General features: G+C 42.7%; 1 protein-coding gene and 1 long non-coding RNA gene across 12 annotated transcripts in view; one reads left to right on the top strand and one right to left on the bottom strand.

The window, feature by feature from the left end:
• Arhgef11 (Rho guanine nucleotide exchange factor 11) overlaps positions 1–17373 on the bottom strand; it is a 123954-nt gene extending 106581 nt beyond the window's left edge. For 5 of the 9 annotated variants that reach the window (XM_076932630.1, XM_076932631.1, XM_076932634.1 and 2 more), the window contains exon 1: positions 16165–17372. In XM_076932630.1, the coding sequence (XP_076788745.1) occupies positions 16165–16196 (32 nt within the window). In that variant the 5' untranslated portion in view covers positions 16197–17372. Of the gene's footprint in view, positions 1–16164 lie in introns of all 9 variants that reach the window. The other 4 variants (XM_034501045.2, XM_076932633.1, XM_076932628.1 and 1 more) reach the window with 2 other exon arrangements.
• Positions 17374–17531: 158 nt separating this feature from the next.
• Positions 17532–26394, top strand: part of LOC143441892 (uncharacterized) — a 29807-nt gene continuing 20944 nt past the window's right edge. For 2 of the 3 annotated variants that reach the window (XR_013109641.1, XR_013109642.1), the window contains exons 1-2: positions 17532–17979; positions 18488–18612. This is a non-coding gene — a long non-coding RNA (uncharacterized LOC143441892). Of the gene's footprint in view, positions 17980–18487; positions 18613–18972; positions 19692–26394 lie in introns of those variants that run through there. The other variant, XR_013109640.1, reaches the window with a different exon arrangement.

Below are 26394 nucleotides of genomic sequence, written 5' to 3'. Positions count from 1 at the left end.
TGGACTAGTAATTCTTTACTTGCTTGTTGATACTCTCTCTTACAACACAATGTCCAGTGTAACCTACCCCTAGCACCCAGAACACTACCTAACTGTTGGGGGTTGGTCTTGTGTACTGTGTATTCAGATGCTGATTTCTATGCCCAGACATCTGTTTGCAGTCTGGAAGTTGGCATGGTCAAGCTTCTCAGGTCTCACTATTGTGTAAAACTTGTTTTCCATCATCTCTAATTGCTTAATAAAGAGCTGATCAGCTTATGGCTGGGCAGCAGAGGACAGAGGAAGCAAGACATCAGAGCCCAGTGAAGGGTCCCACCAGACTAGACAGGGAAAAAGTGTAGAGTGAAAAATTATAAAGACCATTTTATAAAATATATACAGGCTTTTTCTTTGCCCCTAGACTTGAGCAAAAGAATGCAGGTTCCAGAAAGCAGAACTGAATGTAAGATTTCAGGCCTTCACTGCCCCGGGATACATTCTGGGAAGAGTACATTATCCCTGAGTCAAAGGACATTTGCTAGATTAACATTCCTCAAGCCTCAGGGAAGAGAACCCACCTGTGGGTGGGGAAGGCCCAAAGCAGGAAGACACATTCCTGACCACAAAGAGAAATGCAAGTCATCTAGGTGAGACTGAGAAATAGTTGAGCTAGTGACAGGGCAAGACCACATTTTGAGAATACAGAGTATTTTCCACATGACCCTGATTCACTTAGGTTGTGTTCCTCTGGAGTTCTCCGCTATTTTTATTGTTATATTTCCTTAGCAACCTTTCACCCCCTCCTCTCTCTCCAGGTTTGTGGTTTCCCCCTTTAAAACCCTTCTCAGACTGACTGGCTTTGTCAATTCAACTCCTGCGTGAGTAAACGAATTGACCTTGGCCAGTCAACTCTCCCTAATAAACCTCTGTTGATTGCATCCATGTACGGTGTCTTGTGATTTTTGGGTGGCTGTGATTTCCCGACACTTGAGTAAGGGTCTCCCGAGTTTGGGGGTCTTCAAAAGAAGAGAGAGATGAGAGGGCAGCTATGAGGACACACACAGATCAGAGCGATCCAGGGCAAGACCAGATGGTAAGTAACGGGACATGTGGCTGGGCAGTAGGCAGACTAGTTGGGTTAGACTAGCTCAGAACCTGCCCAGCTTAGTGCTTGCCTTTTAATAAGAATAAGGTCTCTGTGTCAATTATGTGAGAGCTAAAATGAACTAGTGTGGCCGAACAAATGTCCTGCAGTTATTTGGAAGCAAACGGGGTGTAGACCCTCCCAAAATACTATTACAATTAGTACACCAAATTTGGGGTGAGAACTTACACAGAAATCCACACTTAGAAAGAACTAGGCTTAGAGCTCAAAAAGTTCCAGGTAGAAGGTTGAGAAAAAATGTTTTCTTAGCAACTGTAGTTTCTCAGGTAGGCCTGGTGCTTGCAGCTCCTTTAACAGACCTCCTTGGTGCAGCATAGCTGGCCTGGCACTTAAGCCAAGGCTGTGAGCAAAGGGTAGTGTGCAGAATGCACACCAGCTTGCCACCTCAGGCCCAGCCACTTCTCAGAGCAGCCAATTGGTGCCTGTGGATGAAATGCAGCAAGTGGAAATGTAGGCCCAGGAGCTGGGAGGACAGAGATGGCAGAAGCCGATACTGACTGCAAGCAAGCACAGCCCAGCCCAGCCCAGGATGGCATATGGGCCCAAGCAAACCGTCAGAATGCATGCCAGTTTAAAGCCAAAGCTAGGTGGAAGGCAGAAATGTCTCTCCCTGTGAACGAAAAGACAGGGGCTGGGCCAGTCACAGTGAGAGAGGTCTGAGCTGAACTGCAGAGGGAAGCACAGAGCACACAGAAGAAATCCAACTGCAGAAAAACTTCTGATCAAGTAAAAAATATTTAAAATTATGCTTAAATTCAGAGGAAAGAAAGCTGAATATAAAACGTCATAGGGAAAAATATTAAATAAAGTTTCCAAAGAAAGAAGAGAAAAACACAAGTCTCCACAGAAAGGAAAGAGCTAGAGATTTAAAAAGAAAATATTTTCCATATTAAAAAATGGAAAACAATGTAGAAGAAGGAATTTGGATACTGCTTGGTTTTATTACAATTACCAACATAGAAATAATTATATACTTAGTAATGATTACCATTTTATATATCCTCTTTAGGAAAGATAACAATAAAGCAGACTTAGATAAGGAGTGGACTAAAAGATAAATAGCTGAGCTACAGGCAATAGAATAGAGATTAGATGATTTTAAAAATCAAAATAAAGAATTTTCTCAAATTAATTCAGGGAAAAATAGAACAATATCAGATTTAGATGCTAGAGAAATTTAATTGAATCTTTAGACTTTGAAAATGCTAATACTAAATACAAAACGGCTATTAGATCTTTAAAGGCCAGATCCATACTTACTTATAAATGGATTAAAACTACTACAGATATTGAATCAAATGCTTATAATTTTCAGTTATGATTGAAAAGGCAATTGCAAAGGGTTGAGAGCTCAAAATGCCCAATGCTTTGGCTGTGAAAGACCAGGTTATTTCCTAAAAAACTGTAAGCAAACAGTTTCTAAGGATAGTATTTTCTATAATAATAATCCAGGGAAAAAGTTTCTGGGGATATGTAAAATCAGTAGAGCAGCCGGGGCAGTAGTGGCGCATGCCTTTAATCCCAGCACTTGGGAGGCAGAGGCAGGCGGATTTCTGAGTTCCAGGCCAGCCTGGTCTACAGAGTGAGCTCTAGGACAGCCAGGACTATACAGAGAAACCTTGCCTCGAAAAACCAAAAAAATCAGTAGAGCAGACGCAGGGCTTATGAATGTAGATCATTCAGAGATATTTGAGGCACTTTCTTACTGTCAGAATGCTGCCTAAGGGGTCTTGCTCAAGGCCCAACAGAAAACAACAAGAACTGTTTGTTTCCTGTTAGCCAAGAAAAAACCTGTTCTAGAGAGCAACTGGAAAATTCAAGCCTGATAGGACAAGCAACATTGTTTAAAACTTAACTAAACATTTAACAGAGCTAGAGACCCTCTAATAAATATGACAAAAAAAAATCCTAAAGATGCTAAAATATAGATATTCTGGTAAACTTTTGCAGATAATCAGAGGCCATAATTAAAGTATTTATAAATAATATTAAACTTAAAAAAAAAAATGGTAGACACAGGAGCAGATGCTACCATACTCTCACCAAAATCTTGCCCTCCAGATTGACCTCTTCAAGAGGTACATATTCAATTTCAAGGGGTTGGAACTTTACCCCAGCTAAACAAAATATAAAACGGTTTAAATATATAGGGCTTGAAGGTCAAATAGAAATATTAAAGCCATACATGGCTGATACAGCCATAAATGTATGGGGAGGAGATCTGCTGCAGCAATAGAGAGCACAGACTAATATTCCTCCAACTTCAAGGACAAGCCATAAAATAGGAGATATTTCTGATATCAAAGACAGTTACAGGCTGTCCAAACTGTCCACAAACCAGACATAACAAAAATTGGGTCTCAAAGTTTATAGGACGGGACACTGCTAATAGGATAGTTATTAGCGTATTAAATGAGATAGCTACTAAGAAGATAGCTCATAGAAATAATCTCTGACTGATAAAAAATTCAATGAAGGTTAATTGAGAATACAGAAATAAAGAATATACTCATAAAACAAAAGGGGGATATGGGATCTCTCACAGATAAATACACTGGACTTCAAGGACTGATAAATAGATTAGCATATATATGTTATAACTTCAGAATGGAAGAAAATTTGTTACACTGGGGAAGAGTTTTGCATTTGTTTTAACAGGAGATGAAAAGCTCCTTTTATTAATTTTTTCAAAATTAATAAAAATCAGATTGGGGAGGGGGGCAGGAAGATACCCTGAAGATCCTGATTGCAGACATGAAAGAGATCGAGAAGACCAACAAACCCGGTAACATGAATGCTGATCCCTCTATATGGGAACAGCTTCAAGACTGGTTGAGACATGAAAATGTCTCCAGCCAGGACTTCAGCTAAGCACAGTCAATCAATCTTGTTGGTTACAGAATCCTTAAGACTTGTCATGCCATCCTTTTAAGTGATAAGGATAAAAACTGATATTAAAGTTTTGTTATACAGTCCAAACTAACTTACACAACAATCAAAAAAACAAATAAACAAACCTGCTCGAACAGAGAGCAGAAAATCATGTTTGGCTGGTTATGCACACTGTACATTCCATACATATGCTAATTCAGAAATGTATATTACTTATGAAAGTTAATAGGCTTACACCAATGAAGTTAAAGTGGCCCTGACAGGATTCAACCTCGGAGATGCTGAGACATTTCAGCATCCTGCTTGATCCCACCTCAGACTGCTTCAATGCTGTTTCCTCAAAAATCTGCATCTGTAACAATTTCAAAACTCCTGGATCATCCAGCATCTCAAGACTGTTCTAGCTGACTTCATTTGAGCCCTGTACTTTCACAGCACATAGAGACTGGACAACAAATGTTACAGCTAGCTTTTTTTTTTTTTTTTTTTTTTTTTTTTTTTTTTGGGTTTTCGAGACAGGGTTTCTCTGTGTAGCCCGGGCTGTCCTGGAACTCACTCTGTAGACCAGGCTGGCCTCGAACTCAGAAATCCGCCTGCCTCTGCCTCCCAAGTGCTGGGATTAAAGGCGTGCGCCACCACTGCCTAGCTACAGCTAGCTTTCTTAAGACTGGCCAATTTTCTTTGGCTCCCCAAAGAAAATGATGCCCCTAGAGGAGATGGGACATCCAAACCCAGTGAGGGGTCCCAAAGAGACTAGAAAAGGAGAAAAGTGAGAGAGGAGGAGAAAAAGGTGTGGAAAGACCATGTGGAGGGACCAAGAGAATTATGGGAGAGCAGCCATGAGGACATACACAGATCGATCCAGGGCAAGACCATATGTAATGGGACAAGTGGCTGGGCACAAGTAATGGGACATGTGGCTGGGCAGTAGGCAGACTAGTTGGGTTAGACTAGCTCAGAAGCTGCCCAGCTTTACCTGCCCAGCTTAGTGCTTGCTTTTTAATAAGAATAATGTCTCTGTATCAATTATGTGGGAGCTAAAATGGGCTAGAGCAGGCGTATAAATGCTCTGCAGTTACTTGGGAGCAAAGAGGGCACAGAAAACCCCCCAAAATACTATTACACCTAACAATATATATGCCATGTCTTGGTCTTTCCTTAATCAGTATGCCAAGTCTAAAATTCAGGCTTAGTTTAAAGATGTGTTTCCAGGCAAGCAGAGGACTAGCTGTTAGCCTAAGGCTAGAGTAAGCAAAGAAAACTAGGATTTCTGGCTTCTGATTTGTTAATTAGATGACTGTAAGGTCTGAATAAAGTGTTAGAAAAACCCCTGACCCAGGAATTGCCAAGCCTTGTATATCTACCATTACCCCTATCTAGACCCACATCTCAGACTCAGCCACTGATCTAGAGAACCTAGAACTCACTGACATGGAGTTTTCCCATGACAAAATGAGAGACTAACGGTCAGGCACTCTGGCAACCTTGTGCGGTCTGTGGGCCCCACTTCAAGAGAAGTAACCAAGGCTGTAGAACAGAACCTAGAAGCCTTGAGTGGGAAGACTGGTTGTGATGTGAACTACTACAGGGTAGAGAACAACAGGCCACTCCAGGCAGCACGTACAGGAGGAATCTTAACATCCTGAGAACTCGTACCAACATTTTAAGAGAAATCAATGACATTCCACAGATCCTTCTTATTGAACGATCCAGAACCTTAGATCAGTTTGGGGAGAAATTTATTCTCCGATTTAATCCCAAACTGAAATTAATGAAGAGCTCTTCCAGAGGAAGATGTTCTTTGCCTGGATTTTCTTTTCCTTTCTCCTTCCTGGCTATCATTTTGTGTCTCAATCTGAAGATCTCTTCCTCCAGGAGTCTGTAAACCTACAGGTACCCTTCCCACATATTCCAAATGGCTATCAGATGAGTAAGTTTCCGTACTATCTCAACATCTGTCTCCTCTCAACAAAATCATCAGTTCCTTGACACCACGCTAGGCATCTTATTCATGTTGAGTACATGTGTTTGCATGGCATATGAAGATAATTGTTACACCAACCTTATCTGAGAGACAGTATGAATGAATTCTCCCAATACTGAAACACTGTTCCAGAGAAGACACTGAAACCTAAGTAGCGTTTTCCTTTGTCTATGGGGCTCTGAAAAGAGGGTCTGCAGTTCTTGCTTCATACAAGGTCCCATTCACATAGCTATTCACTACACTCTCTTCAGTTACCACCTCCCAGAACAACAGTGGCCTTTTTCTGCAGCAGCAGTCTCTTGGACAGAAGCTTCTAAGGGCCCTGCTCTGTGGAATGAATGGAGCCAGCCTTGGGTAGGCAGGACAATAGCAGGGTAGATCCTGCCTGCAGACCCCTGTGGGGAAAGGCAGCCTAGAAACTAAGCTGCCAATGGGGAAATCCCTAAAACTCAATATGCTGAAGGCAACAACTCCAATAAGGCTAGCCTGTTCCTACAATAACTACTAAGTACCCAAGACCAAATATCCATTATGAACAAGAAGAATTCTTGGTCTTAGTTCCTGGTGGCAGTGTTTATGTATATGGGTATTTTATGTGCATATATATCTGTGTATCATATATATGACTGGAACCAGCAGAGGCCAGGAGAGGGCATTGGAGCTGCAGGCAGTTGTTAGTTGTTGGGAAATAAACCTAGGTCCTCTGGAAGAGGACTCGGTGCTCTTAACTTTGAAGCCATCTTTCCAGCCCATCTGGTAGCAGTGTTTAGAGCCATTTTTCTAAAATCCTTGTAGGAAATCAGCAATGTCAAAAGTAAGCTACAGTTCAATTCTAGAAAGTATTTTTTATGTGTAAAAAATACCTAATATAACAAGAACTGGGGACTAGAAGATCACCCAGAAAGGCAGAAAAGACATACTGTGTTTTGAACCTTGACTGACAGGACTGGATGTGATAACCAATATAAAACAAGGACAGTACCTCTTTTTTTTTTTTTTTTTTTTTAAATCAACGTCTTCTACATACTACAGGCTATGTGTAAACTTTTATATAAATCCTGATTCTATTTTTCTGCTGCTTTATTCATTATAGCAATGAATCAGAATCAAACTAGTTGTTCATCAACAAATAAATGGATAATGAAAATTTGGGGTGTGTGTGTGTGTGGTGTGTGTGGTGTGTGTGTGTGGTGTGTGTGTGTGGTGTGTGTGTGGTGTGTGTGTGGTGTGTGTGTGGTGTGTGTGTGTGGTGTGTGTGTGTGTGTATGTGTGGTATGTATAGGAGATATATATCAATACTACTCAGCTGTGAGAAATAATGAAGTTAAAAAATTGCAGGAAAATGGGTGGACTTAGGATGTATAATATTCAGCAAGGTCACATAACCTCAAAAAGAAAAAAAAATCACATGTTCTCTCTTATATGTGGGATCTACACAATAACAATGTGAGCAAATGTGCCTGTGGGTGCAGTGTAACATGAAGAGAACAAGAAAAGTTAAATAGAAGGGGATGAGGAACGCAGGTAAGAACACAGTTGTGAAAGATGACATATAGCTAATTGCTTTTTTCTAGTTCTAATTTTGTTGAGGATTTGGGGGGGTGATAATGGATAAGGGCACACATTTAGCAAGAATTTAATAAATTCCTTATTAATAACAAGCTTCACGGTTTCTGTTTTGAAGGCTAATTCTAAGTGTATATAGTTAAGTTGTAAATTCTGAGTCTGGTTAATTTTGGTGTGTAATATTTTTATTTATTTGTAAGTTTTTAAAAGTTTATTTTAAAATGAGCTTTTATATAAATTCTTTTGAACAAATAAATAATAATACAATCAAACTGCTGTATGTATGTGAAGAAGGAATAATACAGATGTATGGTGAAATTTGATGGCATCAATCAGTAAAGAAATAAAAGACTAATGAGGTTGGAGGAGATAGACCATTTGATACAAAGGGGCTAAAATGAATGTTACGGGCTCAGAAAACAGGGCAGTCTACCTTATTATGGTAGGAAATGGCAATACTACCATAATTATCAGGCTATAGGCTGAAAGGAAGAAGGAAGCCATCAATTCCAAGCTAGACAACTAGGCCTAGAAAAAATGCAGTAGGTTAAAAAAAAAAACAAAAAACAAAAAACAAAAAAAAAAAAAAAACAAAACAAAAAAAAAAACAAAAAAAAACCAGAATGTGCGGTGGACTGAGATCTAAAGATACTAAATAATCCATCTTCCTTCCTTCCTTCCTTCCTTCCTTCCTTCCTTCCTTCCTTCCTTCCTTCCTTCCTTCCTTCCTCCCTCCCTCCCTCCCTCCCTCCCTTCCTTCCTTCTTTCCTTCCTTTCTTATCTTGGGACATAGAACTCACTGTATTGACAAGTCTGGCATCAAACTCTCAAAGATCCACTTACTTCTTCCTACCAAGTTCTGGGTTTAAGGGTGTACGCCACCATGCTAGCTAGCTACCAGAGTTTCAAACACTCCTGGTTTTGTACAATATGATCTCAGAGCCATTATGGTCAGTTCTCAATAGAGATCCCACAGGACTATGGGTAACCCAAGCATGGATCTTCCAGTGTTAAGTGAGGTTAAATTTAGACCAATCTGGGTCCTTGGCAAACCAATTTCTTTGACAACACTTAACCACTACACTATAAAATTCACAAAATGCTTCTACAAAACTCATAGCTAGTTAGTGGCTGAGTGGGGCTCACAAAACAACCTTTACCTTAAAGTCCTCTACCTTCTGTATCCATCTACCAGCATGACTTCTACATCTCTTAAATATGGTCTGATATTTAAGAATAGAGTATGAATGATTAATCAGGATCCATTAAATACACACTAATCTTCTCAAAGCCTGACCCAATTTTCTAAGTGATTACCCCAAAACAGACTATCCTTTCCCCATCTCTCTAAAGGACTGCACTGAAGGACTCAAAAACTATTTGTTAGAAGTAGCCCAACCCAAGAGTCTTAGCAAGATAAATTTGTTCAAGGTCTGTACTCAGTGAACTGCTGGGTACCAGTGTGAGACAAGTGACTGTTAATGAAGCTTCTATTCTATCAATCAATCGCACTGTCCCTTTCCCAGGCAACTAGGCTCACAGTCAGGAATCACATTAAACTCAGCTCTAACATACCTCATTGATTGTCCTTCCATAATGCCGCCTGCACCCAGCCTCTTCTCCATTGTCACTGTCACCAAACAGTTCTGACACAAAACTCATCTCTGGCATTGACTGCTACAAAAACTTCCAGCTAGCTTTCCCACATTTAAACTCTCTTCTAATTTACACATTAACACAAGGATTTGCTCTCTACTCACCATTTTTTAAGTCTTGTATTACATTTAATTGTGTGTATGCACACACATGACTGACATAGCACACATGTGGGGGCCAGAGACCAGGAAATGGCTGCTTTCATCATGTGGGTTCCAGAAACTGAACTCAGGTTGTCAGGCTTGATGGCAAGCAAGCCTTAATCCACTGAAACGTTACACTGACTTTAAATATTGTTTTAAAAATTGCTCTGTAATAAATCTCAGTAGACTCCCCCATAAAGTCTGAACTAACCTCCACCTTGTACATGTTATCTACTTAACTTTTCTCTGCTCCAGAGAACTGCAAGCACATCATTTCCAGTCCACGCCCATTCTAGAAGCTCTGCTCATCTTCCCTTTGCCCAAATGCCGTCCTCTTCCTTCCACCTAAAAACTGCTCCTCTCCTACCTGTTTACAATTGTTTCTTTAGATTTATTTATGTATATGAGTGTTTTACTTGCAAGCATGTTTGTGTACCATGTGCATGTCCAGTGCCCACACAAGTCAGAAGTGTGTCAGATCCCTTGGAACTAGAGTTAGTTATTGGTGGTTGTGAGCTACTGCGTGGGTGCTAGTCATCAAACCAGGGTCCAGGCCCAGAACCACTGAGCCATCTTTTCAGTCTCTCCCCTGCCAGGCTTTTTTTTTTTTTTTTTTAATCACTATCATTCTTTCTCTCTTCAAATCCGTCTAACTCGAGTGTCTTTCTGAGCCTAAAGACATCTAGATTGTCTTCAATTCTATCGGGGGCCGCAGTTCTTTCACATTCCCACATCCCTGGATTTCAAATTCCCTTTCTCTTTCCATCAGGTACTTTGCTCCCTTTAATTGTTCATGAACTTCAGGGAGACATAAGAATTATTCCTGAACAAAAAAGTCCTGGTTCACTGGAAATATGACATTGCTTCCAGAGACTCTAGGAACATACTATCTTTAAGGATCAAATCTTTGAGACTGACTAGCTCAATGGACTTATTTTTCCAGTTAAGAAAATAAAGATCCAAAGTGGGAGCAAAGCTGGCCCCAGCACCCATATTTGTTAACTCAGGAATCTGAATTTTTCCTACAAACACCAATGTGACTGACAATCTTTCCTTCTTTCTTTCTTTTTTTTTTTTTTTTTTTTTTTTGAGACTTGAATCACCAACTTCTTTCATTCTGTTCAACCAATGGGGTGAGGGAGTGGCCAGGAAGGCATTTACAGGTCTAAGCTGGGATCTTTCCCCAATGCAGTAATTAAGAAATAAAGGTGAGGAGGGGTTGGAGAGATGGCTCAATGGTTGGAAGCACTTGCTGATTTACAGAGGACCAGAGTTGCATTCCCAGCATCCATATGGTGGCTCACAACCATCTGTCACTCCAGTTTCAGAGGATCCAACGCCCTCTTCTGGCCCCCAACAGCACTGCACATACATGGTACAGACAGATACATGCAGATACAACACCCATGTACATAATAAAAAAAACAAACTTTAAAAATTTAGGGGAAGTGATTAAATATACTGCTTGAAATTTTTAAAATTAAAAATGAAATAAACATTCACTGAATAAAAAAAAGAAAAATGAAAGCCAACCAACCAACCAACCAACCAAAAATAGAAGATACATAGCACCCAGGGGTAAATTTCTAAGCTACATGATAAATTTTTTAAGCTAATAAACCAGTAGAAATATTTTTGATAGTAATGCCACTATGATGTGAAGCAGAGTCAGTATAAATGAAAAATAACTCATGTCTTCTTACAGATTTTCAGTTAACAACCTCTTTAAACACACACACACACACACACACACACACACACACACACACACACACACACAAATGAATCTTAGGTCTTTAAAGCAGCTAGGGACACTATCCAGACTGCAGTTTCCAAACCCTGTTCCACGAAGGCTGTTAGCTTCCAGAACTCCCTTATCTGTGTGTTCATTTAGGGACTACCCATACAGCATACAGTCCCTACTATTTGTTTTTGGTTTCTGATGAATGCAATTATTTTTCATTTTTGTTTATGCTCCTACATTGAAGGGCAGTTTCTCTGCCTGATAGTACTTTGACCATGGAAAAAGTAGACTGCTCTACCAGAACATTTCTGAGTATCAAAATTAAGCTTAGCCTGCTCCAACTTCATAATACTGACTCATGGCCAAATGTTTCATCTGCAACCCACCACTGTTTCCATCTCACACTCTAGATGAAGACAAGGGTGTTCTGTGGGGAAGACTTAGCACTCCCAGTCCTTACTCTTTGCTGCTTTACGTCTTTACGGCTGTGCTGGGAGACAACTCTTCTAAAGTAAATAGAAAAGTTTAATTCTAGAGTTTGATGGTCCCAGAGTTCACTAGAGACAGGACTCTCAGTGGAAGAGATTTCTGACAGTTAAAAGTCTGCATTTCTTCTGAAAGCTCCTTCTATATGAATGGCCTGGGATCTCTCCAGGGGATTCTAGTGTACTTGCCTAGAATGTTAGAGGCCCTAGGTTCTCCAGCCCTGAAAAAAAAAAAAAAAAAAAAAAAAAAAAAAAAAAAAAAAAAAAAAAAAAAAAAAAAAAGGTGTGGTGGGGAGCAGAACCCATAACAAATTCTAACTGCACCCCACAGAATGACATCTAATTAGCCAAAGTAGAACTCTCTTCCACTCATCGGAATTCCAGAGGAGGCTGGGGAGTAGTCAGTAGGTAAAGAGCTGGCCCTGAAAACATGGGGACCTGAGTTTGGATTCCTGGAGTTCACTGGTCAGCCAGCAAGCTCCAGGTTCAGTGAGAGACCCTGTCTTAAAAAGTAAGGTGGAATGTGATTGAAAAAGATACCTTATGTCAACATGTGTGCATACAACCAAGTATATGCGTATGTGTGCACACGCGAGCACACACACACACACACACACACACACACACACAGAGTGATCTTCCTTAGTTTCCCAAGTGCTGAGATTAGAGGATGGGCCACCATACCCACCTATCAGTATTGCTTTTTTTTTTCTTTTTGAGACAGAGTCTGTAGCTCAGGCTGGCCTAAACTCCCTATGAAGGACCTTAGATTTCTGATCCTCCTGCCTCTATTTCTGGAGTGCTGAGATTATAGGAATAAAGTGCTGGTGACTGAATCTAGTTCTTCCCACAGTCCAGCAAGCATGCTACCAACTAAGTTATACTTCCAACTCAGTATTATTTTCTATTCTCACCTTGTACATTTCTGTAACAACAATAAAAATAAAAACCTATTCATTCCTAATTTCTCAAAATAATAGAACTTTCTGATACGCCTTAACTTTTAAAATTATTATTATTGTTTTGAGACAGGTCTTACTATGTAGCCCTGGCTGACCGCAAGCCTTGATTTGTAGACCATCCTGCCTTCGAACTTTCAGAGGTCTATCTGCTTCTCCTTCCCAGTGCTAAGATTGAAGGTGTGCCCCACCACAAAAGCTTTAGCTTGTTTTATATTATTTAATTCATGAAGTAGTGCACAAAGCTAAATCAAATCCATGAATTTACCATGTAGAATATAGTTTCACAATTTAAAAAGTAATTTGGAATGTCTTCTCTCATCTGGTTTGTGCCTTTCAACAGCCCTGGAAGGAGATACAACAAACAAATTTCAAATAGCAAACCCAGAATTGTATGAACTGGAACTAACAGTCATGTGGGACTGTTGCTCTACACAGGAGGAAATGGAGAAGACCAAGAATTCTTGGCATAACTGTGTTTTTTTCTGGTTTGGTTTTCACATGAGCTACCTTTGTGCAGGGAAAAGTTGCTCTGTAGACACAAACTCCCACCCGATCCAGTCCCAAGAACATTTACCCTGAGGTATTAGGCATAATCTCTATTTATAATACCAAACACATTTTCAGAAAATACTGAAATTAAGATGAAGGGCCAAAAAGATATGAACAGGGGTAGCCATATCTTATCTGTCTTTCACTAACAACTGATGATCACGAGAGAAATCATCTAAACACACTCCATTTCTTCCATAGACCAGGTAACGACTTCCATTACCCAACAGGCGAAAGCTGATGTAAAAGACTGCCGAGTAGGTAGCCCAGTCTCTATTTAAGCCACACCCGGTCTCTAGATATGTGATCCTCCATCCTGTCCCTTTATCATCTAGAAAGTATGTAACACCAAGGAACCTTTGCTAAAGTTTACCCTACATTAACTACATGTCCAAGTCATTCAAACAACTTGCGGTGTATGAATTCACACCTTTTGGTATGTTCACTTACCCCAGGACAAATCTGGAGTATTTTATGAAGCACTGATTACGCACCAGGCATTAAACTTAGCATACAGGACAAAACCAAGCAAACCAACACAGCCCCTGCTTTCAGAGCTGACCAGTGCCACTTCTGTGGCTTTTTGGGGGCGTTGTATTGTTAAGACAAGGTGAAACTCAGGCTGGCCTCAAATTCTCTATGTAGCCCAGGCTTCAAACTTGTAATCCTCCTGCTTCAGCTTCCCAAGTACTGGGGTTATAAGCATGTACCACCATGTCTATTTCCCAATTAGATTGCCTGCTCTCAGGAAGAAATGAATAATTTTCTAAAACCTTTATACCATCTTGCACAATATACTGACAAGCTAAAAGAGAACAGAATTCCTGACACCAAAAGTTGAAACATTCCCTTCTAATCTGTTACTCCAGCATGGCATCAGACTAAATTATCATGTGGGAGGCGGAAGCAAGACTGTGAATCACAGAAACACAGCAAGTTGGGAAGCCAGCTGGGGTGACCAAAAGAAAACTTGTGAATTATTTACATTCATAAGGTACAGAGGCTGTGACATCAAGTTCAACAGTGTACTTTGACTCTATTGCAAGATCAGGGAAGCCAGCAAAAGAAAGCCAGAAGGGGACCTCAGTTCCAGGACTGACTGTCTCACTAAGGCAGAAAATCAGCCACGGTAAAGGCAAGGCCTTCCCATGGAATAACACTGTGCTTTAACTCCAGAGATTATAGGTACAAAGTACAGGGGAACACTTGACAACTGCCTCACCCAACTGCCAGAGAGAGCAAAATGCTGCCTTACCTATTCTAAATGGTGAGTCTATAAACCTCTGCCGATAGGATAGGCAACAAAAAGGAGCAGGGATTCAGAATCAGAAGATTTTAGACTAGATCCTGACACTCCTCAGACAACACTAAACGGTACTGGACAAACCAGGAATCCACTCAGTCTCCTCATCTGCAAAATGTAAGCAGTGACTTCCTACTTGTCTACCTCACAGAGAAATCCTGAGGTTCAAACAAGGAATGTTTTAATGAGAACACGTGGGCCCCTGAGGTCTATATCTGTGACGTCATGCAAGTTCCTAGAGGAACATCTCACGTCAACCCAAAAGCCCTCACTGCCTCCTCCTCACACCCCTCAATACCTGGTTTCCATCTGCTCACACTGCTGAATTAATAGAAATTATTCACCACCTCAAATCTTAATTTGAGTATACTAATCCCCCAGGTCTAAGAGGAGAGAGAGAAGGGCAGACATGCAAACCCTTCACCTCCTTACTCTGACAGCTTCAGTTATCCTTTCCCAGGAGCAAATTACAGAAGACCACAATGGAAAAGGGAAGGGAGATGCCAGCTAGCCACATTGCCTTTGTGGTTGCCTGCTCTTCCCCACTGCAAGGAAGTTCCCCTACACAGGGACTACTAAACAGATCTAACTGGGACTCTCAGACAACACAGAGGTAGTGTTTGGGAGGCATTATTATGTTTTAGGCCGCACTCCATAGTCAAAGGGAAATAACTATTAGCATGTATAGCCAGAGGTTAACTGACTCAGAGAGAGCAACTGCTGACTTACAGCTATTCCTTCCTACCTCACAAATATTGGTTTTCTCTTTGATTGTTAGTGTCCAACCAACTACCTATCTAGCCAGTTAGGATGTACAGACTAGCCACAAACACACCCCCATGGAGGATTTTTAAGGAGGAAGGGTTGCAGAGGGGAAGGGGAAGGAATGGCAAGGCAGACACCTATCAACGTTGTACCAATCCTTTGGAGGACAGGACAATCACACTGCAATGTTACCGGTAATAGGAAAGCCAGAACAAACTCGTGGGGGAAGGGCATCATGTACTTCCAGCTGATTTCAAGGCCTGGGAGCCAAAACAACTCCTTCCGGCTTCAAGCAGAGGGAAGGCCTGTTCTGCAGAGTCAAGCTTATTGGGAACAGCTTGGAAAACTAAACCGAGAGCATCAGCCTGTTGGTAGGTCTCAATTTAAACTCTAAACTTGAGGAAGAAATTCTATTGTGGCCTAAACATTCCTGAGCTCTATCAACTACTGGTGACACTGGAGACACTGGCAGGGTGTTTCTGTCCCAACATTTCAGGCCAGAACATCTTCCTCATTTTAGATTAGGAACCACCCTACCACTGTGCTCCACGATTCCATAACAATCAGCCTGATGGAGGCTCCCAGCCCTGTCAGTCATTCCCCTATGCTCCCCAGATAGCTAAAGCTAGTCCCCACTCACCCCTGTGGGTTCACATGATCAGACTTGGTCCAGCCTTAGAATCCCTAGGCTAGCAAGTTGGGGGGATTCAGAGTCAGCCTTACACCTGGTGTAAGGCTAAAGCCACTGCAAGCATTACCCACTCCTCTCCAGCTTCAGTGCTTACTGGTTATAAATGACACAGAATTATGGGGTACATTTTGAACATGGACACACACTGAGGGTGCAGAAACATATACACTGACAGTCCTCATAGACCACAACCTACCCCACAGTCCAGCCAGTCAAAGACAACACCTTCCTCCCAGTCTTTTAGTAAGTGTTGGAAAAATCCCAAATTATTTAAACATACCTGTCTATACTATGGGGCAATCGTATGCTCATGGTTTCTCCGTGTCTCCACAGTTCTGGAATCCTGTAGTTTCTTTGGGCGTCTTGATCAGGCCTGAGTCCCTTGCAATTTTGAAGGAGAGAGGAAGGCCTCCCAAGTTGAAGACTGATTCCTTGTTTCTTCCAGCTGTCAGGACCCTGGTAACTGCAGTGCTATTCTGCTTCTATCAGTTAACATGGTCTCCTCCTTCCTTGACCCTTTACCCTCCCCTCCCTTGTCTTAAAAAAGAAAATGGAAAGAAAAAAAAAAAAGGAAAAACTATGACCTTCTTAGAAACCAAAATGTTAACCACAAATCTCTTCAAGGTTAGCCCTACGGGCTAAAAAATGAACCACAGAAAGAATCTGACTTCAAAATATCAGTCTTAGCTGCAGACAGATAAAAACCATCCTTTCAATTCAGTTTCCCCAGCTGTCCTTCTGTTGACAGGGAAGCCTTAAGCTCCAAAGGTTGAACAATCTCTGGTTTCCACACGCTTACAATGCCAACAGCAGAATTATTCCAGGGAAGAAAAAAACAAAACAAAACGGCTGAACAAATCCGAAATGGCACTTGGGGGAAAAAAAATCTTCAGATGATTTGCACAGTTAAAATAAATAAAACCATACAGCAGTATGTACACAACACGAAGTCCAGTGCAGCCCTGGGAAGCAAAATTTGTGGATATCTTAAAAATCAAAACAACGATCTTCTATAGTAAAGGTTTTGAATTCTGAAATGAGCCAATTGTGCACACACAGAGACACACACAAAAATCACAAAACACCTGAAGCGCAATGCTTTCTACCTTCGAAACGGTAGCATTGGCCAAAATCCCAGGAAATCTTAAACCTTCTTTTCCCTTTCGACCTGCAGGTTTCTCCACCTAGCCCAGCCCCGTGCTCAGCCCCAGTCTCAGATCGGCCTTTTTCTCAGACAATTTCCTCAGTCAGCTCTGTGTGCTCCTGCACGTCCAGGCTCCGAAAGTCTCTCTCGCCGCAGCGCCCTGGAGCAGAGGTCCCGCTTCCCCTCGCCCGCCGATCGTGCCCGGCGACCCGCTCCTATTATTGTTGCGGCTCCACTAGGGCCAGGGCGCCCTCCACAGCGGCGCGGAGAGCCCGGGCCGCGGCCTCGGCCTCCGTGCCCGCCCGCCCGCCACAGCCTCCCTGCTCGGCCGCTCCCGGCGTCCGCGTCGCGGCCGCTGCGCTTCCGGCCCCGCCCCCGCGCGCGCTCGCTCCGGCCAAGCCCGCGGCCGCCGGCCCTCCCTGCCCCGCCCCCGGCCCGCCCCGGCCCGCCCCGGCCGACTCCCCTCGCCCGGGCCGGCCGCTGGCTCCTCCTCGGCGCCGCCCGCCCTCTCACAGCCCCGCGCGCCCCTGGTCTGCGCTCTGCGGCCTAGCTGCTCCCGGTGCTGCCGTCCCAGAGGCTCGACCTTTGTTTCCGCAGTGTCCGCCGGCCGCGCCTCTGTCGCCGCTCTCGTTACCGTCCCGTCTTCCTCTGCCCGTTTTCACTCATTTGTCGCGGCTCCCTTCCAAGTTACCAGGAACCCTCCTAGCTGTGACCTCGCCCCTCTGCCCTCGCGGCTGTACTCAAATTAGCTTGAGTATCTTGTATGGCTCTTTTAATTTCAATGCAAAAGCTTTTGCAGGGCAATGTTATTTTGATGACACACACCCCCTTCGTGAAATCACGGTTTCTAAATCTCTTCAAGTAACTGTCGGTAGTCAGAAGTAATGATTGAAGTAAAAAGGAGACTGAAGAGGAATTGTAGTTTTGCTTGGATAAGCTATGCAGGCACTGGTGCGTTTCCAAGTATTCTCCTTCTGCCTGCCTTGGTCTTGGCCTACCTGAGCCCGTACAGGTTCTGAGTTTGCCATCTGTGTTAGTAAGAGGGAAAAGAAACTGATTAGGCATCTGTTTAGGACCTACTAAACTTAGATTTTCTTACTTCTTTTTCAGTGCAGGTTGATGAGTGCACTTTGCTAGTGTGTGTGTGTGTGTGTGTGTGTGTGTGTGTGTGTGTGTGTGGTGTAATATGTAACACAGACATTTGTTCACATCAGATAGGGCACCAACAGATTTTACTGAAGCGTATTCTCGAGAGCCAGTGGATTTATTGGGGTTACTTCTAAGAGCACGAGCCCTTAAAGGCAGCTGCACCAGCATCCACCACGGGAAACACTGGAATTGATATTACTTTTATATAAACTGGGGAGGGGGCATTTCGACTCTTGGTTGTTTCAGAAAGTTCTTGAAATTTCTGAGTGCTTACCTTCTGAATCTTAACAACTGTTATGCTTGTCCACAGGTGTGCTTGTTGACCAGAGGACAACCGTGGGTGGCATTCTTCCTTAGGTGCCAAACAATCTCACCCCTTCTTTGGAGTCTGGTCTCTCAATAGCCTCAGCTTGCTGAGTAGGCCAAGAAGAGCTGGTGAGTGAGTGCCACCCTTTATCCTTCCCACCATCATGAATACAAGTTCACGGCAACCAGAACTCAGCCTCTTTATGTGTGTGCTAGGGGTTTATTGTGTAGCAGTTTCCACTCAATTTAGAACCTTCAATCTTGAAGAAAGTTCTATAAGACATAGGATATGAAAAAGGAGACGAAACATATTTTTAGGCAAGATGTTTGAAGGAGAGGTAAGACATTCTATCCTGCAGAGAAGCTCCTTAAGACAGGAAATAAAAACTCAAAATAGCTTCAGAAAGTTCCTGAAACTGACTAGATTCACTAGACCCCTCCCTCTCCAAGCATATATAATTGATAAGAACTATTTTGAATCATTCTCAGACAATCCAACTTTAAGACCTAAGCAACCTGGAAGAGGCTCAGAACAACCGAGCTACCTACCTAAAAAGGACACTACAACATGTTGAGCTGCTGCAGAGTGTGCAGTGTGTTCCAGGTTTCCAGCTTTTGTGGGATGTGCTTTGGTGATGCTGCTGTCTTAAGTCATTTCTGTTCCTATAAGAAAGTCCCCCACCTACATTTCTGTAAGCAGCCCTAATGAGACTCATTGGTTCACCAAGTTGGACTGTGGTGGTATCCATACTGCGTTCTGCTCGTGGTCCCTTTCTGGAATGGGTAGATACTTGGTTACATCTTCTCAGAAAATGTCTGTCACACAGTAGGGTTACGGCATGTTTTCACCAACTGAGCCTTATCTCCAGACACTTGTTTCTTTGTTTTGAGATAGTATTTTCACGAAGTATCTCAGGCTGCCTTCAGTCTCTGAGCAGTCACATATAGGATTTTTTTAGAATGGGTTACAGGCTGTGGTCCAACAATCGGTGTCTACCAATGGAAGGGCCAAGATAAGAATCCAGTAGCCATTCAGTCCACAAGACTGGAAGTCTCCATTGGTCTTTACTATATGCCAGACTCCTGAAGAAGTCAGCCCTAATGCCAGTGGAGAAATGGATTTACCAGCAAGAGCAAGTAGGGAGTCAGAGAGAGAGAGAGAGAGAGAGAGACAGAGAGACAGAGAGACAGAGAGACAGAGAGACAGAGAGAGAGAGAGCTTTCTTCTTCTATGTCCTTTGTATAGACTGCCACTAGAAGGTATGGCCCAGATTAAAGGTGGATCTTCTCACTTCAAAAGACCCAGATTAAAAGTGTGTCTTACTACTTCAAATGACTTTATTAAGAAAAAAAAAAATCTCTCAGGCTGGGTGTGGTGGCATGTTTCTTTAATCTCAGCACTTGGGAGGCAGAGGCAGGTGGATCTCTGTGATTTTTAGACCAGCCTGGTCTACAAACGAGTACCAGGACCACCAGAGCTACACAGAGAAACCCTATCTTTAAAAAAAATCAAAAAAACAAAAACAACAAAACAACAACAAAAACAAAAGAAGGAGAAGAGGAGGAGGAGGAGAAAGAGGAGGAAAAGGAGAAGCAGAAGGAGGAAAAAGAGGAGAAGGAAGAAGGAGAGGAGATCCCTCATAGATGTACCAGGCTACTTGGGTTTTAGTTAATTCCAGATGTAGTCAAGTTGACAACCAACAATAGCCATCACAAGTTTACTCCTTGTCAACTTGGCACACAATCATATCTCCTTAAGCCATGCTTAATTTCTAAATGAAAACAATAACTAGGTAATAATTATGTCTAACATGATAAAAACTATCCCACATATGATTAATTACAAATGCATTATATATTTAAACCATAATTACACCTAACACGATATAACTATTCCGCATATAATCACAAACACATTATAAATTTTAGAATAGATGGTATTATCTCTTTTAGTATCTCAAACTTACTTATTATAAACACTGATACTCTCTTCATTGATGTTACATAACATGGTAAAGAAATTGAGGAAAGAAAGCACAAATATATGTACAAACACATGCTTAACAAAATATGAGAGAAATATTTATGCCAATTATAATCCTTGTTTCTGCACCTGGTCATGTGGCCTTATCTGGCGTTTATAACTACCTTGTTCTACTACCCATTCTGTATTTTTTCCACCCTCTGCAAGCACTTCAGCAGCTCTTGGTTTTTTCCTGGAGGAGGGACCCATACCTTCATTCCTGAAAGGTCTGTGCCCTTTGTCATGCTGCCTGGATTAGGTTGTTGTACTTTCCAACTTTAATCACCAGACATGGTAATACCAAGGAGCCTCCTAAAGGAACTCCTCAATGCAGACATAATCTTTCCTACCTCCATTGTACAGAAGTGATCCAATTTCCCCATGGTAATCTGGATCAATCACCCCTCCTAACACTGTTCCTTTCTTAGCCTGTTGGCTTAATGGTACCAGAACCCCAAAATGTTAAGTGGGGGAGGTCTGAGCTTCCAGTTGAATAATGTTTGTTGTGGCTCCAGGAAGGAGTACTCCTTCCTCTGGAATCAACACTTCTAGGCCAGCAGAAATTAAAGTCATGAGAACCTGAAGCAAAAATCTTCCTAGTGGGTTACTAAGGTGTAATAGTGAGTTAGGACCTGTAGATCTTAGCTATGGGAGGAACCATATCATATATTAGATATATATTCCAATACCATATATATCCAAAGCATATACCTCCTTTTGGTGAACTCTGCCTCAGTCCTCCAGGCTGCTGCCACCTAATTGACACTGTAATTGTCTTCAAAAGGCTATTCCATCTTTCCATCAGACCAGCTGCTTCAGGATGGTGGGGAACATGGTAAGACCAGTGGATTCCATGATCACTGGCCCATTGTTGCACTTCTCTGGCTGCAAATTGATTTCCTTGGTTAGAAACAATATTGTGTAGAATACCATGACAGTGGATAAGACATTCTGTATGTCTACAGATGGTAGTTTTGGCAGAAGCATTACATCCAGGAAAGGCAAATCCATAGCCAGAATAAGTATCTACTCCAGTAAGGACATAACATTGTCCTTTCCTTGGAAGAAGTGGTCCAGGGTAGTCAATCTGCTACCAGGTCACTGGCTGGTCACCCCAGGGAGTGGTACCATCACTGTTGGTGAGTGGAAGTCCATGTTATCTAGCCTATTCATAACCTCCATTTCTGCCACCATGGCCAGTTTGCTCATGGGCCTATTGGTCAAAAACAGGGATGGCTGAGAAAAGAGGCCGACTCTCCCCAGAATGGGTCATCTTATCTACTTGATTACTAAACTCCTCCTCAGCTGAAGTCACCTTTTGGTAAGCATTTATATGGATACTAGTATCTTTATATCCTAACCCACTTGGGGAGATCTATCCACATACTTCTTCCCCAGATGTCTTTCTTACCAATTTTCCAATCATACTTCATTTAAGCCCTTGACCATCCCAACCAATACATTGGCTACAGTCCATGAATCAGTGAACAGTCACACATCTGGCCATTGTCAATGTATGTATGACCAAATGACAAAATGTACTGCTTGAAGGTCTGCCCACTGTGCAGATTTTTCTTCACCCGTATCTTTCAGGGTTCTCCCAGAAAGGGGTTGTAGTACTATAGCTGTCCATTTCTGGGTAGTACCTCCATAAAATGAAAAACCCATCAGTAAACCAGACCCAAGTCTCCTCTTTCTCAGTCAAACACCCCATGAGGCTATAGGTACATTCTTGGCAAAAGACAGAACACTGTAACAGGAGTAGAAACCCTAGGCATTTGGGAAGCTTCTTCATACAACTTGCTTGTGTCTTCAGGACCTGTTTGGACCAGATCACGTATATACCACTTCCATTTGATAATAGATTGGTCCTGTGCACATCCTATTTCATAGTTTGGTGGGTCAGATAACACCCAGCTTGTGATGGGCAGCTCAGTTTTAATGGTAATTTGGTGGCCCATTGTCAAACATTTAGTTTTCACAAGGCCCAGTAGCAGGCCAAGAGCTATCTTTCAAAGGGAGAATAGTTGTCTAGAGATGATTATTGTGCATTGCTCCAAAATCCCAGAGATCCCTTCTATGATTCACCCATAGGGACCTGCCAACGGCTCTAAACAGCATCCTTGCTATTTGCCACTGACACCTCAAGTACCACACAAAGCTAGCAGCTTTCCATGTCACTTGGTATTTGGGTCTGAGTAACACACCCAAGTGAAGAACATGCTGTCTCCAGAATCTAGATAGACCCACTAAACACTGTGCTTCTTTTTGGTGGTGGGAGGGGCCACATGCAATAATTTATCCTTCCCTCAGAAAAAGTACCTTTGCATGTCCCAAACCACTAGACCCCTAAGAATTTCAGTGAGGTAGAGGCCCTTGAATTTTGGAGTTTATTTCCTATCCTCAACAAGTCAAAAGTGGCTGGAACCTCCTGCTCACTTGGTCCAGTCAGCATAATGTCATCAATATGGTACACCAATGTAATATTTTGTGAAAGAGACAGATAATCAAAATCCTTTCTAAGTTATGACACAGGGAGGAAAATTAATATATCCTTGAGGTAATACTGTACAGGTGTATTGCTGACCTTGATAGCTGAAAGCAAATTTCTTCTGGTGGTCCTTATAGACAGGTACAAAGAAAAATCTATTTGTTCTATCAATAGCTGCATATAACATACCAGGCCATCTACCAGGAGATGTGCTAATCTTCTCAGTTAAGAATGCTACATTGTTACAGCATAGGAATCACTACTTGTTTGACTTTTTGATAGTCAACTGTCAATCTCCATGATCCATCTGTCTTCTGCACTAACCAGATAGGAGAGTTAATGGGAGATGTGATGGGAAGCACCACCCCTGCATCCTTCAAGTCCTTGATGGTGACACCATTTTCTGCAATTTCTCAAGGGATGCAATACTGCTTTGGATTCACTATTTTCCCTGGTAGAGAAAACTCTAAAGGCTTCCATTTAGTCTTTCCAACCATAGCCTTTCCAAACCTCAGTCAACAGGTCAGAATGTGAGAATTCTGCCAATTTCTAAGTATGTCCAAATTATATATTCTAGGACTGGGGAAATAACCACAGGAGAAGTTCGGGGACCCGGTGAACCTCTTTTGAGTCAGATTTCAGCCAAAACTCCATTAATCACCTGGCCTCCATAAGCCCCCACTTTAACTGATGGACCACATTGTTTCTTGAGATGTCCTGGAGTCAGAGTCAATTCAGAACCGGTATCCAATAGACCCTGGAAAGGCTGATTGTTCCTTCCCTCCACTTTACAGCTATCCTTGTAAAAGGCAGTAGGTCTCTCTAGGGAAAGACCAGAGAAAGCCTAGCAGTACGACTCTTAGGTATTTTATCAAGGTCCTTCCTAAGGAGAACCTTGCTCTCTTTTCATTCAATTCTGCAAACTGGCTCAAGTCTGGAAACTGATTTACAGGCTGAGATTTCTTTCTGCCACAATCCAATGTAGCCTTTCTTTCGTTTTTTATTTTGTTTGTTTCTGCTTATACAGTTCAAACAAAAATGCAGTATGCTTTTTATCTGTTTCATGCCTGAAAACACCATGACTGATTACCAGTGCCAAAGGTGCATTTAAGTCATGCCACCACAAACATCCCTTTGCCTGTGCTGCTCTTTATGAGTTAGGCCATGACGGACATCCCTTTGCCTGTGCTGCTCTTTATGAGTTAGGCCATGACGGACATCCCTTTGCCTGTGCTGCTCTTTGTGAGTTAGGCTATGGTGGACATCCCTTTGCCTGTGCTGTTCTTTGTGAGTTAGGCCATGACGGACATCCCTTTGCCTGTGCTGCCTTGGCCAGTCAGTGCTGTCACCTTGGCCAGTGCTACTTCCAGGCCCAATGAACCCTTTGAGTCTAATTCATCCAACAGAGCAGCAGTGTCTCCAACCTTAAAGTCTGACACAAGGAAAGCATGACAACAAAGCTCTTCAAATGTGCTGGTGCCCCTCACCATTTTGTCTTATATGATTACTGAAGGGCATGTCTTCTCAGCCTTCCATAGTGGAGGATTGCGTTTACACAGTGTGTCTACTCTAGCATTGCAATTTCCTTGAGCCTTAAAATCCCCTCATCAACACTAAGCCAAGGGCTATCGAGCATAACCAGCTCAATTTCAACCATCTTTTGACAAATGCTTCAGCCAACTACTCAAACTTTTGACACCTCCCCCTCTTTTTTTAACTGTGAGCCTTCATATTAAACCTAGAGTCTCTACCCATATCAATAGTCTCAGCCTGATCCAGTTTTATGTTCCTTCCACCATTATCCCAGATGCTTATTAAAATCCGCTCCCACCCATATTCCCCAGACTTCTGCTTGCATGTATCAGGGAACTCACTAAGCTCCTTAATACTGTGGTGCACCTCCTCATGGACTTCCTCCCCTCTAGGAACCTACTTACATCTCCTTCAGAGAAAGTCACTGCTGGGTTAGCTGATAATGAAGGATTAATTTCCTCAGTCAAAGACAGGAAAAGCAGTATTCCAGGGGTTGGGGGTGGGAGTAAATCTTCTGCTGAGGTTGGAGAGACTACTTCCTCAGGTGAGACAAACCCTTGAGAATCTGAGAGTTCAGAGTTCTCACTTCAATCTGGTCCTTCCACACATCTCCATTCCAAGTTACAGGATCCCATTCTTTACCAGTTAATGCCCTTACTCTAATCACTGACACCTTCTAAAGCTAAGAATTCATTTTTTTTTCCTCTGTAATTCAGTCAACCTAATAAGGGCTACAGTTTGATTTTCTGAAAATTGAGCTCTGCAGGTGCTGAAGAGCTGACTCTTTTCCAGGGCACATTTAGAAACTTTTAGATGAAGGAGGACGCTGCCGGATGGGTTGCATTGATGTCTATGGGCCCTGCTGCCACAGGAGCCATATTGATGTGAGTGACCCGTGCTGCCCCCTGAGGCCATAGTAATGTCTGGGTCCCTGCTGCCGCCTAGGGCCACATCTGGATCTGTGTTACTGTCCATGGTTACTGGTGAATGCTGTGCAGAAGTTCATGATCTAAGCCGCAGCCTGAAGCCATGTTGTCTGTGGGCTGTGCTGCACCTGAGACTGTACAGATGCTTGTGGCCTGTGCTACCACCTGAGGCCAGGATGTCTAGGTCAGTGCTACCTCCAAGGGCCATGTCTAAGTCCAAGCTGCTGACAAGGCCTATGTTGATGTCCATGGCCCCACCCATGTTACCAGTGAAGGTCATGCAGATGTCCATGGTCTGTGCTGTAGCCGCCAAGGGCCATGCCTGGGTCCATGGTCTTAGTGCAGCTGGGATCTGTGTTGATGTATATAGCTCGTGTTACCACTGAAGACCATGCCGGTATCCATGGTCTGGGCCTCTGCCTGAACTCATGTTGATATTCCTGGGCCTTGCTGCTGCTGAGGGGACATATTGATATTGGTGGCCTTCACTGACACCTGAGGCCATAGTGATGTCTGGGCCCGTGCTGCTGCTGAGGGCCTTGTCTGGGTCCCTTGTCCTTCTGCAGCTGGGAGTCCTTTTGGTGGTGTGTACTGTAACCAGAAACCATGTGGAGGCCCGTGATCTGTGCCCCTGCTGTAAGAACAAGAAAGCTACGTTTGATGTGCTATCAATGACTGCAGATGCACAGACAAGAGGGAGAAACAGGGAAGGCTTTTGTGACAGCCCCACCCCTCACTCCCCAAAGTAACAGCTTAGACAGGAAGCCGAAGAAGAGAACTCTTTTTAAAAGTATTACGGGGATGCTGAAGCGTAGGTCTCTACAATTGATGGCTTCTGGTGAGGGTGCAGAAAAGGAAGGACCCGGTTCTATTTAGGGGCAGGCCACCGAGAGTTTGATCGTGCTCCAGTGAGTATAAATGCATAGGACTTTTAAAAA

This window comes from Arvicanthis niloticus, chromosome 4 (assembly GCF_011762505.2).
Source record: "Arvicanthis niloticus isolate mArvNil1 chromosome 4, mArvNil1.pat.X, whole genome shotgun sequence".
Lineage (NCBI taxonomy): Eukaryota > Metazoa > Chordata > Mammalia > Rodentia > Muridae > Arvicanthis > Arvicanthis niloticus.
The sequence above is the reverse complement of the archived record's forward strand: the minus strand, read 5'-3'. Positions and strand labels throughout refer to the sequence as shown.